At 43.5% G+C, this 19,434-nt stretch overlaps 1 protein-coding gene across 2 annotated transcripts in view; it reads right to left on the reverse strand.

The window, feature by feature from the left end:
* Nucleotides 1-206: 206 nt before the first annotated feature.
* EEF2KMT (eukaryotic elongation factor 2 lysine methyltransferase) overlaps nt 207-19,434 on the reverse strand; it is a 181,357-nt gene continuing 162,129 nt past the window's right edge. Inside the window, exon 7 of one of the 2 annotated variants that reach the window (XM_069210581.1) lies at nt 207-5,904. In XM_069210581.1, coding sequence (XP_069066682.1) covers nt 5,804-5,904 — 101 coding nt within the window. In that variant the 3' untranslated portion in view covers nt 207-5,803. The remainder of the gene's footprint in view (nt 5,905-19,434) is intronic. The other variant, XM_069210580.1, reaches the window with a different exon arrangement.

Here is a 19,434-nt window from a genome sequence, read left to right on the forward strand (position 1 = left end):
CTCAAAAGCCAAAGAATGCATGCCCCACAACTACTAAAATAATTATTACGACAAGTAGACATTGTGCTATTCATAAGGATTGTTTGAAATAAATATAAAATGATATTTCCATTTGTTACACATGCACTTTCAGTGACTGTTATTGAGGTTTGTAAAAGTCAGTGCTTAATAAAGATACCAAATGCCTGCTAATAATGGATAATACTGTTAAAATCAGTATCTGATTTGTGCTTCTTCATGTTATCATCTTTATTCAAATATTTTTAAAAATTGCCAAGTATATGCATGTTATATGACACCTTCTGCCAGTCATGGCTTTTAATAAACCGCACTTAGCATTCTAGGACTTGCAGTTTTGCATTCAGTATTAGAAGTATTGCGCTGAATATCCAAACATGCAGAGTACTGTTGGCTATAGGAAATGCGTTGGTCTTTTATTAGATTCCAATTAAAATGCATAGTTCTTCAAAAATATTTGTTTTCATTTTACAGTCTAGATACAGTTTTGTGATTTACAAAATATTTTTTATAAACAATTTTATTGAGTTTTCAAGAATGAAAACGCAAGGAAAAGCACACAAGTCGTCCAGGATTGTCATTAATGTACAGACATCTGCTCAGTACAATGTTCAACAGCCAGATACAATCAAGGCACAAAGGCGCAGAATCTTCAAACACCGTGCTCCCCTGGAAGTTCATGGTAGTTGTCCAAACCATTTCCCCCACACCCTTGTGTGTTTGCGGGGACAGTCCCTTCCTTCGTAAACTGGCCTTGCCTGTCTTGCACACCAGTCCACTCCTCGCCTCCATTTTGAGAGGGATGGTGTGTTCAAAGAGTTCCAGTTAGTTGCAATGTCTCCTTTCGCCACCATCAAGGCGGTTCCCACAAAGGTACGTTCTGTCTGTGAACCCCCCATTCCCTCCATCACCCCCAACAGAACCATCAATGGAGACATTAGGAGCACCCACCTCAGCAAGCTCATGTTGTAGGCCAGTCCAATATTGTACAATGTGGAGACACCACCAGGTCATATGAAAGAAGTCTGCAGATTCTTCAAAGCACCTAGGGCATTGAGAGTTGGGAAGAAGTCCTGCCTGGTGTAGTCTGGTAGCCAAGAGGTAAGACCCATATAAAAAATATATTTGTATCATCCGTAGCCTGGATGACATAGTTATTACTCTTGGCCCCATGAAGCCATCCCGCCTGTCTGCCTCTTAAAGGGGACCCAGGCATTGTTCCCACCGAGGAGCTCTGAGGTAATTTAGATCACTTTGCGCTTGACTGAATAACATTTTAGACATTCAACCACCCCCACCCCCCAAAAGCCCCCATAAGCAGTTTAGCCTTAAGCGGACTATATTCTGTAAGAGTGTCAATATGAGACAGATGTGTGTTGAGGGTGTGACGAAGCTAAAGGTATTTATAAAATGATTTACAGAATATTTTATACAAAAAGAAAATCTTTTCAAAGCTTGTCTCGAGGTTTTGCTTTTAAATCCAAGTCAGACCTATTGTGCAAATATCACAATACATTTTCTGCCTTGCCTACCTCTACAAGAAGCAAAACTGTACAAGTGTTCTGCAAGCCACTAGCTTGCCTCCATTAGCCCTTACATTCATCAATGCTCGTCTGCTATTCTCTTCTAAACAAGGGGCACATGAACATTAGGTACATTCCCCCTCTACCACTGCTGTTAGTCCTCAGTCTAAGCGGGATCATTTCTAAGAGGTGGCTTACACTGTGAGTGCAAGCTAGGCCTCCCTCTCCCTTTACTACAGAGCTTAATAGCAACATCCTGGTTGTAAGAATTAAATACAAATAATAAATCTGTATAAGCAGTGCTGCATCTATGCAAACTTGTCCCCCATACGCATGTTCTCACTAGATCCCCTGGCATTGCTCTTTTGACTAAGTGTTTTCCCTTAGTACACATTATCCATTTTGCAAGTGTTCAGTATCTATATTTTACATAACAAGGGTCTGTCTTCTTCAGCAGCCAAAGGTCAGCACTGCATATGGATAAAATCAAGTGCCTTTTTTGCATTTGTCCGATTCCCTACGCACATTTACAAATCTCAAAAAACTTAATCAGAATAACAAGTGAATGCCTTCTATTAAAACATCTGATGAAAACTGGTTAAGCCAACCCAGATCCTGGAAGTATGCAAAGTGCAAGGCATGCTAATACAGGATCAATACACAAACTTATAAATTATACAATGGAAAAGAACAAAAAATGAAAGAACATAACACTTGTGAAACAAGTAACGTAATTAATGTACTACAATGTACTTGCTCGAAACCCTAAGTGAGAAGTACAGCAAATAAAGAGAAACTGAGAATCTTGCAACATTTACAATATATAACGAATAAAAATGTTACCTATGCAATAGCTAACCACTTCCCGGAGAAACATTATGGCAATACTAAAGAATTATGTTAATATAGCATTAAGCACATAAAAATAGGAGAAAGAGGTGGTAGTTGGTCTACAGCCTATACTATTTACAAAAGAAAAATCAGATGGTTCAGGGGACTTAGCAGCAATAGAGATCTATGCACCTCGTAACTCTCAACGAAGCCAAGTAGGGATTCATTATGTTGAGTAACAGTTTTACCAGTTTATTTAATACTGCTTGTAGTGAGCACTCGATAGTCAGTTCCTTTCCAAATAGGTTCTTCCAGTGAAGAGCTGATTTTTATTTTCAAGTCTTTAATATCATTTTCACTGGTAATTAGGGTTGGATGACAACTAGTAGTCATCTGTAGGCAAATATTTGTATTTTTGTGTCTTGAATTATCTTCAGTATTGTTCAGAGATATGGCGAGTGGAGGGAAATTCCAAAAAAAGTTAAACCAACATTGGCATGAAAGGGATACCTATTTATATGTAGATATGTATTATGAAGTGCAGGAAGCAAAAATCCACCAAAGCAGATCTGACTCTCATACTGGTTGCAAAACATAAATGGTTTAATTCATTATATGAAAACTTGCCAGTGAGTCAATGTGGCCGCCTGTGAACCACTATGCTTCTCAACTGTATGGACTTGTGTCAACATGCCATTTTGAATCCACGACTATCATTAAATACTGGCTAGATACAGCTGCCAGAATAAGCAATCATTCTGGCACTCGGGTCCTTTAAAACCGGCACTGGTAAAGCCAACAGGTCTGGCCCTTAGGACCTATTGACTTTGCCAGTGATTGCTAGCAATGCTGTACAGCACAGTTAAAGGGGAAAAAAAAGCTTATGTAATGGCTGGCCATGCCATTTTGTTGATGAGTGCACCACACATGCGTGGGCCTATAAAATGACATAGGCTCTTTTTTTCTTTTTATTTATCAAGCCGTGGTGCATCTATGAATACAATCTGAAGAAAGAGGTTTTTCGTTGTTGAAAGAGGGAGGCAGAGGCAACTTGGTGGGTGAGGGGGTGAAAGCAACACAGAGTGCAGGAAAGCAAAACTGAGGGCGCAAGTCGGGAAGCAAATGGCACAAAGAGAGCAGTGCAAGGGGGAGAAAGTCAAAAAGGGGAAAGATCAACGTGGAGTTGAGTGGAGAAGCACATAGGTGAGACAGTAATGCCAGAATCAGAGCAACACACTAGGGTGAGAAACTTACCTAGTGTGTGGGGAGAGGACATAAGCAAGAGAAATACACTGAGTAGTAGAGGGTGTAAGAAAAGTATGCAAGGGAGAAAGCTGGTGAACATGTGCACTCTCTTGGAGTGTTTAACCTAAAAGAAGATAGTAGAGCCTGAAAAGGTGAGCAGATGAAAGACGTGGGCCAATCGACCACGCTTCAGTGAAGGGACAAATGCAAGAAGGGGAAGTAAAGCCCACATGAGCTAACAAATAAGAAGCAAATGAGTGTGATAAAGCCAACCAATGGTAAGCAATGGGCTGGCTTGAAGTCTACCACAATCTGAAAATAGGTCTTTTGATAAACAGACAGCTTGTGCTGCCTAGAGAGCAAGACTCCCAGAGCATCTAACAGAGGCAAACAACCATGCATGCATCCTTAAGCAGCATGCAGCAGTAAACACTGTTCTCCATATTGTGGGTGCTATTTTCAGAGAATGCCTTTTTATGTTTGAATGCAGGAGCGTAGCTTGGTCAGTAAGACTGGAGGGGTGTGAGCTTCAGATTTTCCGACAATCATAATAGCAAAATAATTTTATTTGAAGCAGCGAATGAGGGCGGGGCTTAAGGGCCAGTGGAAAGGGACAGGAGTGTGTTTTGTGATGGGTATTTGAAAAACAGTATTTTGTTTAAAAAAATTGACATGTTTAAGACCTTCAAAACAGAGAAGTGTGTGTGTGTGTTTTTGTCTCTGAGTACTGAGAAATCCTAAGTGAAATCGGACATCTTACAATGCCCGAATAAAACTTCTGTGCTGATTAAATAATACATTTATGAGGGGGTGTAACACCCCAATCATCCCCCCCCCTCACCCCCGAGGCAATGCCCCTGTTTGAATGTTGCCTATAAATGTAATGTGGGAAACTTAGAAACATGAAGCACTCCTGCGTCATATGTTATACCTATTTTGTGAGTGAAGGGAGCTTGCACTAATGCTGCCATGCAAAACATGCACTACCGACGTGCAATATGTTTTTTGTGTGGTGCAACCGTTGAACCACTGCAGTCACAGGTAAACGTGTTCTGCATGTAAGGACAACTGTTGCCGCTGTGCTGCACCTGACCTGTGTGGAAGAAGCGTGCATAGTTGCTGCCTGAGCTGTGCCCGCTCTGTGTATATGAAGAAACTTGTTTTTCACTTGTTTATTTATGCAACTGGAAACGTGCACTTAGGCTTGTGTAAGTTTCTTGTTTGTTAAAGTCATTTTGTACTACTGCTGCTTGTAGTGTATTTGGTTGTGTGGGTGTGAAGACGCATTTGTACTCGTTCCACATAAGAGAGAGGTTTGAATTGCCGGTGCCCATGTTCCTTTGCGTTAGTTAAGTCTGAAAAATCAGTTCACTCCTCAAAACCGAAGCTATTTCCTCCACAATGCTTGTTTGCGTCTGTCTCAATACATCTTTCATAAAGGTTCAATAAACCTTCATTGGTTTGAATTTTAAGACCAATAATTTCTAACGATTTACTATGCAGTTTCCTCTAAGTCTAATATAATTTTTTCTAGTTACTTCACCGACGGAGGAAACTTTCTCCTGCTGATAGTTTTTGATTTTTCTGGGATTATGAAATCTGTACGCATGCGGGAAGCTGTTCTATTGCTCCTCGAGATTTACAGGACAGTACATGGAGACACATGCCCTGCTGGTTTAACTTGCAGATCTGTATAACGTTCTTGCAGGCTTGCGCTTTCTTAGGGAATTGTTATTTCTGCTATGTATTGTTCTGTTCAACTAATTCAGTTCAGTGGTATTTTATTACCCCAATGCCTTGTTCAATCCACATTCTCGGTATCCTTCACAAATATATAAACATTTTAAGTTAGTTTACCTTTACAGTTATGATTCTGGTGGCAGAGTAAAGGGTACTGCTTTAGAAACAAATACAGCTTCAGCAAGGTGAAAATCCTAAAGCTCCCATCAAGTAAATATTTGTTGCACAATAGGAAGATATTGTATTTGTATTGTCCGTGGTCTTCAATTTACAAAAATGTATATGTTTTCAGCTACAGCCATTCATTTGTAGACTCGCACCCGATTTTCATCCGCATAACAGACTTCTAAACACCGCCTTCCATCTGTTATGTTTGGGAACATTACATTTTTTTTTTTTTTTAGATTAAGTTGTCTTCTCTTCTTTATTTCACGATGAATGCCAGTTTAAGTATGTAATCTAAGTATCTCTACAGTGGATTGCTCGTCAGATGGCAAGAACTTTTGCATGTGACCAGGAATCACTTCCCACTGAACTCCAACACTTCCTAAGAGGAAAAAAAACAGTCATGTTATACTGTTTAAAATAGCTCAAATCAAACAAAATTTTATTTGTAGAATCGGGAGCTTTAGCCTGACTTGAATAAGTCTCACAGCTGTGCATGGCAGGAGATCGTTTTAGATGAGAATACAGCCACAGATACAATGGGTCGCTCTCACCCAGAACCGCTTCAACTTCAGAGGCCCAGAACGACTTTCAGACAAAAGGCGGTACCATTCAGGTGCAGCTTAACATTATATTTCTTTTCAATCAAAACATGAGTGGTGCCATACAAAAGAACATGGTGAACAAGGCTGTATCCTTCAACTGGCCATGTATACACTTTAAAAAACACAATGGTTACAGGGATGTTATAGTTAGGTTCTGAATTTACTCGCACAAAACCAGAGAAATTCAGCATTTATAGTTACAGTTATTTCAAGTAACTATAACTCACAGCCTAGGGAAACTATAACTCGTGCCCCCACCTTTGGCTGTGTGCGCAGCAGAGGTTGGCTGCAAGGCCAGACCCAGCAGTCAACCCTCCTGCAAGCACCCAAACCCAAGCTGTGCACAGCCTTTGGCCATACGCAGCAGGAGGTTGGATGCAATGGGTGGTTTTTTTTCCCTAATTTTTCTCTGGAACTGTGGTTCCGCCGCGTATCCAATGAAAATTATTTTTTACCCACGAGGGGTCCCGAGCCTTCTATGTGTCCTGTGGGGTCAGGATACCTGTATCCTGACCCCTTATGTGTTTTTGCTCGCATCTTTTCCCACCCACCCAGCCAATGTGACAAACAAAATGGCAGACACAACATTTCGGTCAGGTTGTGGCCAGACAGAGTATTGAAAAGTATCTACTCAGAACAGTGTACACTCTACACACCACTAGACAAGAAAACAATATTTGCGTAAAATGAGCAACGTCTGAATCTGCTAAAGATTTTACTACCTGCAGCCTTCATAATGTGGTGAAAACTTTACAGATAAACCATCTTCAGAATGCAAAACAAGCATAATGACACAGCCTATTGCCTGGTGCACACAATTTTATGTTATGTAAAAATTGGCATGCTGTGCCGATTCTGTCTAATAACTCAAGGCTGCTTACAACTCTTATATGTTGCATGTAGAATCTTTGCCCTGTTGCAAACTTTTTGTATTACAGAGCCTACAAATGTGTGGAACATGCAAACACAAGGTGTCAACTGTCATCTGCAAGCATTTATGACACATTCAATAACTGTACATAGCTATGATGTATTAGTCCACATTTGTTTTGTTAACACCCATTAGCTAGGCACCGGCTCAACAAAATTAGATTAAGAAGTACTATGGTAGTCACGCGTTACTATGTAAATTATAAATCAAACTTATTGGATGATGTCATCAACAATGTCATTTGCTATGTCATCAGTAATGTCATAAATGATGTCAGAGAACATGTAATGAGTGATTTAATATGTGAGGTCATAAGCAGTGCATGTCGGGGCACATGTTCTAGCTAGCGCTGCTAACTATAACCGCTGAATGTCTTTGTTTTATTTTTTTTCGTTCAAAACATGAATGTTGTCACTGACATATTCACCTAACTATAAAATTACTTTCACCTTTGGCCTTTTCAGCAAATTTCTAAGTTTTTTTTTTTATCACACCTAATTATAACAATACTTTCGTCTTTGTTTTCTTCTGTGAACTTCCAGTTTTATTTTTTTTAAACGCAAGTTAATACTTAATAACAGAACATAAATGCAACCGCTAACCAGCGCTGGACTGTGCGTGGTGGGATGTTGGCTATAGGGCCTAGCCTGCGACACCCCCCCATATGCCAATCCCACACTGTGCATGGCCTCCCTTCCCCACGAATCTTTATGCTCTGGGGCCTCCATCTCCAAGGGCTGTGTATTTATTTATTTTTTTAAAGGAGAAGGGGGCTGAGTGGCCTCCCTCCCCAGCTTTGTTATATCCCCAGGGACACTCTTTTAAATAAAGGGGGGGGGACATGGCATACCCCAGCACGATTTCTGCCCCATGAATCCTATTCCCCAGGGCCTGGTGTGATTGTTCAGGGAAGAGGAACACATGGCCCCCTCCCCGGGCCTAACGTCGCCATCTCCTGAAACTCCGTGTTATCTTGAAGGGGAACACTACGGCACCCCTTCCCCAAGCCAATCTTAGCCCTGGGGACCCCATCCCCCAGGGCCCAGCTCACTTTTCAGGGGGTTGGGAGCACGCGACCCCCTCCCCGGGAAAAGTTAAGTCCCAGGGCCCTCCCCCGGGAAAATTTAAGTCCCAGGGACCCAATCACCCTGTGCATACTGCAGGGGTAAGAGGGCATGCAGCCATTCTCCTGGGCTGATTTCGATCCCAGGGATCCTGCCTCCCTCTCCTCCCCCCCCAATGGCCTGGCCCATTTTAAAGGGGGAAGGAGGCATACAGTCACCCACCTGGGCTGTTTTCGGACCCAGGGTCCTCATCTCTGGATCCCACAATGTGAAGGGTGGGTGCCCTGGTGCCCACATACACTATAGTGTCGTAAGGGGCTGTGACTGGAGCCCTAAGGTCCCTGCGGGCCCAGCCGGCTCCACGCATACAGCAGGAGCCAGTATTGCTCCCACGCAGGGAACAGCTAAAAATGCATCTTCCTGCAGGTGGGAGCAATATTTAGATTTGCTTCCCCTGCCTGCCTCACTGCGGGCAGGGAAAAAGATCTAAAGTCCACTCCCAGCGGGTGGAAGCATTTTTCAAGCTCCTCCCCATTAGGAGCGGACTTGGTGTTTGCTCCCACTTGGTGAGAGATTAGAAATTGCTCCCACCAAGTGACAGCAGACACAGGTTTCTCTGCTCGTGCCAGTGCAGGCAGGGAAACTGCTATGTTCCAGGGGTAAGCACTTTGGGACATAGCATATGAGCCAGTCTGGGGGATGGGTTCCCAAGGGCCATTAGTGTCTCAGGGAGCGGGTGTTCCGTGCACCCCCCCATACAAAAACGGCTAGGCCCGGGGGGATGGGGTTCCCGCGGCAGAACGAGAATCTGGGGTTGTATGCCTCTCCCCCTTCACTGCATGGCCAGACCCCGGGGTCCCCAGAGACATAAATGGCCTAGGGAGAGGGAGGGGTGCGTGCCCACTCCACCTTCACTGCATGTCTGAGCCCCAAGGTATGGGGTCCGTGGGGCAAAAAACGGTCTGGGGACGTGGACAATGCATGCCCTACTTCCGCAAACTATAAATATCTTTCTTCCCAAGGACCTGGCACACCCCAGAGGGCTTAACAAAACAAGTGCTGTTGCACAAGTGCGGTCGCCACCGGGTAGTTTTAGTTAGGATAGTGTTTCCATCGAACTGGCTTTTGTGTGCTAATAACGTTGATGCCATTTGACAAACCCTGACAAAACTTTCCACAAAAAGCAAATTTTTTACTAGTTCGTAGTTGGAAAGTATTGGGGTGATCCATCAAGCAAAAGCCGAGCAAAAAAAAAAAGGGGGTGGGTCCCCAAAGCGTGTTTTCCCAATTAATTTTTCAATAGTAGCTTTAGATAGCTACAGTTCAATCCGCTAAACTGATTTACACCAATTTTGGCAAAACTAGATCTTGGTCCAGAAAGAGAGCTTTTAATTTTTTGGTGTAAATCTGATCAGTAGTTTTGAAAAAATGAAGTTAAAAAAAAACTTTCTAAAAATCATGCCATGGAGGATCCGCAGAGCCTACAGATCTCATCCTAACCCCTGATTGGCTGCTACCATCTCAACCAGGAAGTGGTGGTAACCATCTTAGGACTCGGAACTCTGTCCCGTGACCTAAAAATAAATGTAAAAAGAAGACATACATGACAGGATAGTGATACCCTGAGCCCTCCCCCCCCCCCCCCCTCCCCCAGTCCCCACAAGGCCATTTTTTTTTTTTTTTTTTAAATAGGGCCATGATTTCGCAGGGGGTCTGTGAATCCACAGTAAAATTAAAAAAACAAATAAAAGAAAAATGCTAGCTCCCCCCCATTTCTATTAAAAGCTCCCTCTCCCACCGGGTGGCCCGGGGAAGGTGTGGCATATGTTTTAGGAGAGGGGCTCGAGGCCCCGGGGATCCCATCTCCCAGGCCCGCTAAGTTAAAGAGGAGGAGGCCATGCCCCCTCTCTCCCCGAGCTACAGAAAGGCCCCGGAGACCCCATCCCAGGGCCAATAAGTTAATTAAAGAGGCCCACCTCCCCAAGCCATTGAATGGGCCAGGGAACTCACCCCCCTGGCCAGTAATTTCAATAAAGTGTAGGTGGGGGCTGCACCTCCCCAAGCCATACAGTGGCCCAGGGGACCCTATTTCCTAGGGCTGACGGGGACCCCATCCCCCAGGTCTGGCTCTTGATGATGTCCCAGGGTCTCTAACCCCTAGGACACTGTTGGTACCCTGCCTGCAAGTGCAGGTAGGTAAATTGTAAAGTTCTCCCACCGGCGACAGTACAAAGCTGCTCCCACCCAGTATGAGAACAAAGCATTTTCCCCCACCTGCACTCTTGGGCAGGGAAATACTTTGATTGCTCTCACCCCACTGGGGCAAAAGAAAAATGCTCCCGCTGGAGAAATGCTGGCTCCCGCTACACTAGCGATGGGTGAAAGCTCGGGTGTTAGCAGGGCTGCAGGGACCCTAAGCATTCCCACGCAGCGCACATTGAGGGATAGACTGTAGGGTTTCCCAGGTTGGCACAAAGGCACTCCACTTAGGAAAAAAAAACTCCACAGGAATAGTTGTGACTTGCCCCAGGTGGGCACCGGACACACCACTTCATTATTAAAAAAGAAAGAAAATGCTGGTGGCACCGCAGAGGCCCTGAGGCTCCTGGGGCTGCCTGCAGGGAGCTGGGAGACTGCAGAGGTCCGGCTACCCCCTCCACAACCCCGGTATAAAAAAACAAATATCAGTGCGTTTCCCTGGTGGGACCAGGACAATGGAAAAACGGAAACAAGTGAATAATAAATGAGCAGCCACAGCACAACGCGTGCCTGAGCTCGCAGATCACTGGATCTAATGTGGTGGGTGTATAAACATACATTTTGAGCCTTAATTCCTCAAAAACTACTTAACTGATGTACACCAAATCACAAAAAAATGCCTTCATGATATATCTTTCTGCAAAATTTGGCGTAATTCCATTCAGTTGTTTTGGCAGTGGCAGAGTCTAAACTTCCTATGGAAAACTCAATGGGGAAAAGGCATTTTGGGGTTCCTACCCCCCCATACCATTTTACTCCGCCCCTACTTTAAACTTTACAGGAAGAAGCTGGGGTGGGTGAGACTTGTTTTGGAAAAATTCCTGAAGATGTGGCAAACGTTACTAGAAAAATAAAAACTCTATTTCTTATGGAAAAATGAACTTAGGTCCCTATAACTACCTATTGGCACCGCCACTGGGTAAAATCCTTTTAGTGTTGGACATGACGGCCTTTTTTCACGCATGTTTGTTCGACATGTCTGAGTACACGTAGGAACTAGTTGTGTAGAAAAAGTTTTTTTTTTTTACTTGCCCATATCTTTAACGCCGGTTGACGAATCTTCATGAAAATTTCCCAAAATATGACGCTCATGTTAACTGCTGTCTGCAAAGTTTTGGGGTGAAGCAGGGGCCGAGAAAAAGGAGGGGTGTGTGTCCCAAAATGTGTTTTCTACATGTTAATTTCCATAGAGAATTTGAACAGGAATACCGGCTGAACCACTGGACGGATCTACACCAAAATTGGTAGAAAGCTAGCTCTTGGTCCAGAACGCGGCCCTTTTGTGATTTGGGGTAAATCTGTTCAGTAGTTTTCGAAATATTACAGAAAAAACAAATTTGTATATATAGGGACATGAAGTCTCCGTGAACGCTCCCGATCTCGTACTGAGATCTGATTGGATGGCAATATTAGGGACTCGGCTTCAGTCACAGTCACAGAAAAAAAATAAGATAAAAAAATAAGAAAAGGGGCCAGGGTAGGGACACTCTGACCTCTTAGCTCTGGTGTTGGGGAACCAGAGGGACCCCCCCTCCCAGTGGCAAAAAAATATTTTGTGTTTTTACATTTTTCCCACAATTTTACAAAGGGGTCACAAATCTGCAGCAAAAAATAAATAAATAAATAAATCTAGTGCGGTCTCCCGTGCTTGTTTTTATACGTCCCCCTGGCGGCCCAGGTCCGAGGGGCATATTCAAAATAAAGGAAGGGGACGCAAGGGCCCCCCTCCTAGGGCTTACTGAAGCCGCTGGGACCACCACCTCCCTGGTGCTTTATTTACATTGAATGTAGAGGCACAATGGGCCCCCTTCGCCCTAGGGACCACCACCTTTCCAGGGCCAAATGTTTTAGTTAAAATATGGGCGGTCCTGCAGAGCTCCTTTGCCATGGTGACTGCTATGGGGAATTACATGCAAGGGCAGAGCAGCCAACCCCGGCAGCCTCGGGGACCGCCACATCCCTGGGTCAAACATTTAATTTCATGCGGCTTGGCTGTGTGGCCCCCTGTGGACTTTCACCTCCTCGAGCTAAAACGAAATAAAAAGGGGTTCTGTTGCAGCCCCCCGCCCCGGGGACCACCACCTTCAAGGGGCTGTTAATGTAAATGTAAATTAATGGGGGCCACGCGTATAACTCGCGTCCTCGTCATACATTGCTAATTACTCCAGATATTACAGCAATCACAACAACTTTTATAACCCCAATTAAACTAGCCTTTTGATATCCTTTGATAGACAGAGTTTTAGAGTTGTGTGCTAATCTGTGCATACTGACTACATATTTCCTAGTGGCACTTCTCACCTGCTGAGGCATACAGACATGGGAGTTTGAGAGCTGGGGTGCAACTTACTGAAATGGGCAGGTAGAGGAGCCCAGCCTGTGCACAGTAAATGGATATTGCCCTACAGGAGAGTGGCTGAGACAAAGGTTTGTTTGGAGTGTGCTGTTAGCGAGCCAAGCCTGCCAGAAAACTTTGAGGGCAGGGGCATAGGTTAGTCAGTATATTCAGGGGTGTGAATCTTAAATTTACCAACAAAAGAAAATCAGTGGGCTGCAGAGTGAAGGGGTGAAATGACCAAGATTGGGGATGAACTGTTCCTCTTAGGAACAGCATAAGTGCTGCTCTGCATTACATAGGCCTCTGGAGAGGCACAGAGGGGCAAAACATAATGGGTCGGAAAGCTTCCTCAGCAGATGCCACTGGTTTTTAGGGTCGAGCCTGCGTTGCATACGCTCCCGCATGCGTATCGCAGCAAGACTCTTTTGTATTTAGAAAAGGGCTCGGAGCCCTGTCAACCTCACATCAGTGTTTTTTATTGGTTTGTGGGCTTCCCTAGTAAAATCTGCTTGCTTTCATTAGTCGAAGGCACCCATATGTCATGCCTTTTCCGGTGGCAAGCCCTCCTTGAGCGCAGCGACCAAGTACAGAAAAAACATGCGAGGCTCGCTGTTTTCCATCGGGCTTGTGGACTTTTTTTTCCTCTAATTTATGAGCGCGATCTCGCTTGGCAGAAGCTTTACATACTTGATTTAACTTTTTCGGGTTATGTACATAAATGCACTTTTGCCCGATAGGTGAAAAGTCGGGTTAAGAGTTTACAACGCGATCAGCTCTAACATGAGCAAACGCGAGACCTGTTGCATTGTAAATGCTTGTTACTATTTGCATGTATTCATCTCATCACCTTTTGGGTGTTTGATTTCAAGCAGTATGCCTAGAAACCGGAGACTGGTGCAGCTTTCCAAGTCTACTACCGTCAATGTTTTTGAGTTCCAAAAAGCAGTACATTTGTACCCATTCAATGATTACGTCTGTGGTTGCAGATTTAGTATGTTCTGGTGAACAAGTGACTAGATGGGCCTGATTCACAATGGTAACTTACACTTTTGAGTAAGTTTATTACTTTCTAGCTATTTACAAAATCCAAGTGTACATTTACTCCAAAAGTGTAACTTACATGTCTCCACCCATTTGTAGGATCTGGGGGATTCCTAACACCACATTTTGTAGTATATTTTGTAGTACTACAAACATACAACAAAATGCTATTCACAAACTCCACTTCTAAACTACTACCACAAAAAACAGTAGAACTTTAGAAATGCAATTTGTGAAAAGCATTTTTGTAGCAAGTTTTGTACTCTTATTGCAATACCACAAAATTGCAATTTGTGAATAGCCCCCAGGCCCTTCCTGTAAACCCTAACGCAGCCTGTAAACCCTAAATGTGGCCAATATTCTTTTTATAGATAAGCCAATATTATAGTCTATTACATCGATCATAAGCGATGCTTGCACAGCACACGTTCTGAACTTAAAAGTGCTGTCATGCGATAATAAAGTAAAAGGAGTCTCTGAACTAAAATGTTTGCTTCGGATCACATAATTTGGACATGCAGGGAAGCTTGTATTTTATGATTTCACATTTTGAAATTTAGCCCCCTTGTGTATATCTCTATCTCACCCCCCCTTTCCTGTTCTAGAACATAGGTCACTGTTTTTATGTTAGACCTATGGTGAAAAGATGATATAGATATAGCAGACCTGGCTTGGTGTCCCTAACCCAGCTACCATACCAAGAATCCATTTATTTGAATTGTGTCCCACCCAAGCACTCCCCCTGAAGCTACGCCCTGTTTAAGGGGGTAGGTCACAAAAGCCATGTAGGCTACTTCTTTAGTTTTCTGGTAACAAGAGCATCTAGTTCAAAATAAACATCTAGTTCAAAATAAAAACAATGTTTTCGTGGCAGCTCTAGCACACAGCGCCACCTAGTGGCAGCTGACGAATATGTCACAAGTAGAAGGCAAAACTCGCTTCTGTGATATATCAATACATTTCGCAGTGGCAGGGCTGGTCCCTTATAAGAGGTGGGCCTGGGCAACTGCTACCCAGTGTGACAGTCCTATGGCAAGCTTTTATTCCATCAACAACTTGGTTTCACAATAAAATGCTACCTGCCTAATAGTACACAGACACCATATTTTAGTCTGATGTGTGGAGCACAGCCAGAGAGGGCATCCAAGTCCTCGATTCCAGAAAACCGAAGGGAGGACAGTGCATCAGTTTGCCACCATGTGTATCTTAAGCCATATTTTCCTTATGGAGATGTGCACGTTTCTTCTACTATCAAGTATACAAGTATAGTAAGCTCCACTGTCCAAACCAGTACTATAAGTGGAATGAAAATAGTGTAGGTGTTTACAGAGGTGTGGACTAAGATACATACTTAAGAAACCTGAGGAAAGGCATGGCCTAGATAAATAACGGTGTAGGCTAATAGATGTGAAATAAATGCTTAGTTATCAAACTGATGGATTATTTTTGCACAAAGAACGATCAAACTGAGCAGGCAATAGGGTATTATTTAAGATGTTATATATCATCATTATACTGGGCTAGAAACAATAACACACTTAACATAATACATTTAACAGACAAGTGTACCTTTACTTCTAAAAGCGAGCAGCCTTCACCCGTGCGCCCGGGTTGCAGGCCCTCCACAGCCTGCAAGCTAAGGTGTTTGGACACATTGGGTTTCGGCCAGAAAGTGCTGCTCCTGGGTATTCCCACACCCAATACTATCCAGACATGGACCTTGCACAACAGTTTTCCATTCTCACTTAAAAAAAAAATTCTGTAGTCCGGTTGCCCACGAACGGAGCCCACTGTTTTGTAAATAACTGTTTTATTATGTTCAGTCGAAGCGATGAACTTCTCCATCCCCAAGAAAGCTCATTTCATATGCAACCAGTCTCCAGTATCTAGAGTTCTGTTTTTATTAAAAGGAAAGCATTGAATATAGTGGGTAGGTTTACTTATTTGGTAAGCCTAGTAAGGAATATCCTGGCAATCTGGTGATGTGTCTGCTAAACACGGAGTCTATTGTGTCTAACATATATGCCTAGTATGCTTGTAGCTTAGAAAACTGCAAAAGCAGGGGTTTTAATGATCTAAGATTCCAACACCCACGGCAGCACTTGTCTTTTTTCCCGTTTGTCCGTGGCATGAAGACCAAATGGCGTGGGACACAAATATAGTGTCATTTCAATTATGGCTTCTCTACATGTCAAGCTTTTAGCGGGGGAATGTATTTTGTTAAACGTTCACCTCCGATTCCTTACTTGACAGTTCACGTTCTAATTGTTTTCCACCAGTCCTGTCCATGTGATGTTTCTGTTTTTGGCAAGTCCACCAAATCACCAGAGATTTCTGAAGTCGTTTTTTGGCTTCTTTTCTTAGGAGGACCCAATTTTTCATACTTTGCAAAACAACGGATATCGCGTGGTCTCATCAGGTGATTAATACCTACGAAGCATCTGGCAGCATCTAATAACCTTGTCTGATAGCTATGCTATCACTTACACATGGGGCTTCATTATGAGTCCGGCGGTCTTCAGAACGCCAGACCCACGTTTGCAGTCAGAGCGTTGCAGTCGTGGCAGTCCGACGGCCACATTATGACCGTGGCGGAGCTGCCACGATCCAACCACTGAGACTGCCAGCCTGCAGCCTGGCAGTCCCGGCAGTTGGAAACTGCCAGGGCAGCGCTGCCCTGGGGACTATGAGTCCCCATACTGCCAGCCTTTCCATGGTGGTTACACCGCCATGGAAAGGCTGGTGGAATAGGGGACCCCCATGCCCAGTTCTGTCAAGCATTCCACTGCCCGAATTAAAGGCAGTGGAATGCACGACGGGTGCTGCTGAACCCACTGCACTGCCACATTGCTAAGGCCCTGTGGTGAACTCTTAATCGGGCCGGCAGTGTCGGGCCGCCTGCGGCCTGATGGAGGAACGAGTTTGTCGGGTGGCCTCTGCCGCCCGCCAAACTCGTAATGAGGCCCATAATGTGGAACGGGTGGCAGGGAAAGAATGGAACTCACAGGCTTTGTATTTTTTCCCAACCAGGGGAGTTTTTATTTATTAGTACCTACAAATATTTTGCCCAGAACACGCCACTATTTCTCTTTGTCAGGCCCCTTTCCACTTCACTGAGTATTGCAGCTGCGCTGCTTGATAATATTTGGTTATGTTGGGTAGATCCAAACCTCCCTTTCGACATTTTCGTTTTACGTCTTCGCTGCACCAGCAGTTCCATTGAGACAGCAAACAACAACGAATAGAGATGGTGGCACTGCCAGGTCCAACCTTTCCTAAAATGCTGCAAGGTGCTGTCATCTATTCAGGGGAATATTGTGGGTTTCTTGTATTAAAAAAAAAAAAACATTCGTGAAATATGAGGCTGAAACCAAATGTATTCAAAGTTTCACCCATAAACTGCCAGCTGACTTTGTTGAATGCTTTTTTCACATCACTCTTTCTATCAAGTTTTATCAAGGTCTTTTATTATGTGCAAGATGTCTTTTACTCGTCATTGCAGATTCTCAGTTATAAAACCTGATCAGTTGGATCAATCAAGCCCAGAAGGACAGGCACAATGATCGGGACCAGTCTATAACAACTAAAGAATAAGTGATCGTTCACTAATTTTAGGATAACAGTTATCATGGCCTCTGTCGTGTATGGCATAAAGCCTCTGTCTACAGAGAAAATGAAGAGATTAGTCAGCACTGGGGCAATAGAATCGCACAATGATTTTAAGGCTAAATCCAGCAAGGTCTGGGGATTTTACAATTTTGCTATTCCTGATAATACTGTTTGAATATGTTGGTCTTGTTTTTTGATCCGTTCTGACGAACGTTTTGTGGTTGGGATTGCTCAATGCCAGTCAGATTACACTCCTCAGCCTGGCAGAGTTTAGAGTAGAAAACATTTAAAGATTTTGCCATCGTTAGGTCAGAAAGGAAAATGTTACCTACCTATAATCATATGTTTGTAATTACTTGTGGTTAACATGCTGTGCATACTTCCGCCACGTGGTGCATTTCACAGACATTTGCAGTTTGTTTTTCTTCAAAGGAGACTTCTGTCTTGCGATTTCTCTTGGCTCCTCCATTATACCTAAACCCATCTTGCATCGGGGGACGCACTATAAGCTACAAACATACGGTTACAGAAGAAGTAGCATTTTTTTATTTGTAGCATGTGTTGCTATATAGAAACATATAGACTGTAAAGAGGCGTTTCCCATCAGCATTTGCTAGTGAGGAGACAAAGGATATGTGTGGAACAAGGTTCTGAATACGGTTTGGCTAACAAACGCCAGTTGTTCCAGTTTCTGGTGAACGTGTGCAGTGTTGTCCACCTAGCAGCATCACAGATGTCTGCTATAAGAACGTTTACCAAGAAAGCTACAGTAGCTCCCGTCTACTGCATGCATTGTACACGTTCGTTTAGAATGGCATATCTGTATACACTTGACAATCCATCTTGCACAACCAATCTTGGAAATGAGGTGGTGAAGGTGAGCTTTTTATTTATGGACAGATATTGTTCTGTCAATGTAATAATACATTATGGCCCTCTTGAAAAGTGTAGCCATATGAAGTGTGTGCCAATCCCATTTTCTGAAGATGAAGTAAGTAGCAAATGTCCTCTGGGATATTAAGGTAACTATACTCTAAGATCTAAGGTGCTGAATTTCTAGATTTATGTTTCAGAGTCAGATGTCTAAGCGAACACTAATGCAGAGACCGAAGGTCTGATCGGTAATTTTTTGAGTGGATGACTAGACATATCCAGTAAAATAAAAAATACCATAGCTGATTCGCCCATGTTTGTGCTGCTAGAAAGTTTCATGGATCTCTAGTCCCATAAGTGGTAAGGAAAATGAGGGAAAGGTGTAGTGGAGGAAAAGTATAAGCAAAGATCCCTGACCAATTCATAGTGCGTCGACCATGGTTTGTGGAAGTCTAGAGATGAAGATTTGGTATTTTGCATTTTCAACAGTGTCAAACAGATCAACTGTGAGTTTGCACCTTCTTTGAAAGTACTTGGGCATAATGTTGCCTATCCATGGAGTCGTCGATGTGTCCTGATTATAAGGCTCGCAAACTCATTGTCCACCCCCTTCAAACGCTCCTCTACAATGTGGTCAGTGCCAAATATTTTGTGGTAGTGTAAATGATTAAAATGAAACCATCTTTCACTTGGGTTTCACTGCCTTCTTATGATAAGGTGACGTGAGGTCTGAAAAAAAGACAAAAGATTCTGAAATGGCATCACTATCACCAGATTGGGGTAGGTTTCTCAGACACAGTTTTTAATACAAGTCGTATTGAGTTTGTAGAGGTTGAAGATGCAACTTTTGTGCACCAACTGTAAACCTTTCCTGTGTAACCGAGACGCTGCTGTCTGAGGACATGCTTGGCATGGCCATTGGCTGCTCCGGTTTATCAGCAAATCCTCAAGTATGGGAAAACATGAATGGCACTGCAGCTCAGATGAGCTGAAACCATTGCTAAGCTTTTGACGTATATTCCTTGTGCTGTTGTGACTCTGAAGGGCAGAAATTTGTATTGGTAGAGTTGTCCAGTACAAAGCAGAGGTAAAAGCAATGCCTAATATGTATGGGGATGTAAAAGTAGGAGTCCTTGCGTTTGAGACTCACTGTATGAGTTCCTGCACAGAAAAGTCGAATGGCCCATAGTAC

The sequence above is a fragment of the Pleurodeles waltl genome, chromosome 10, assembly GCF_031143425.1.
Source record: "Pleurodeles waltl isolate 20211129_DDA chromosome 10, aPleWal1.hap1.20221129, whole genome shotgun sequence".
Lineage (NCBI taxonomy): Eukaryota > Metazoa > Chordata > Amphibia > Caudata > Salamandridae > Pleurodeles > Pleurodeles waltl.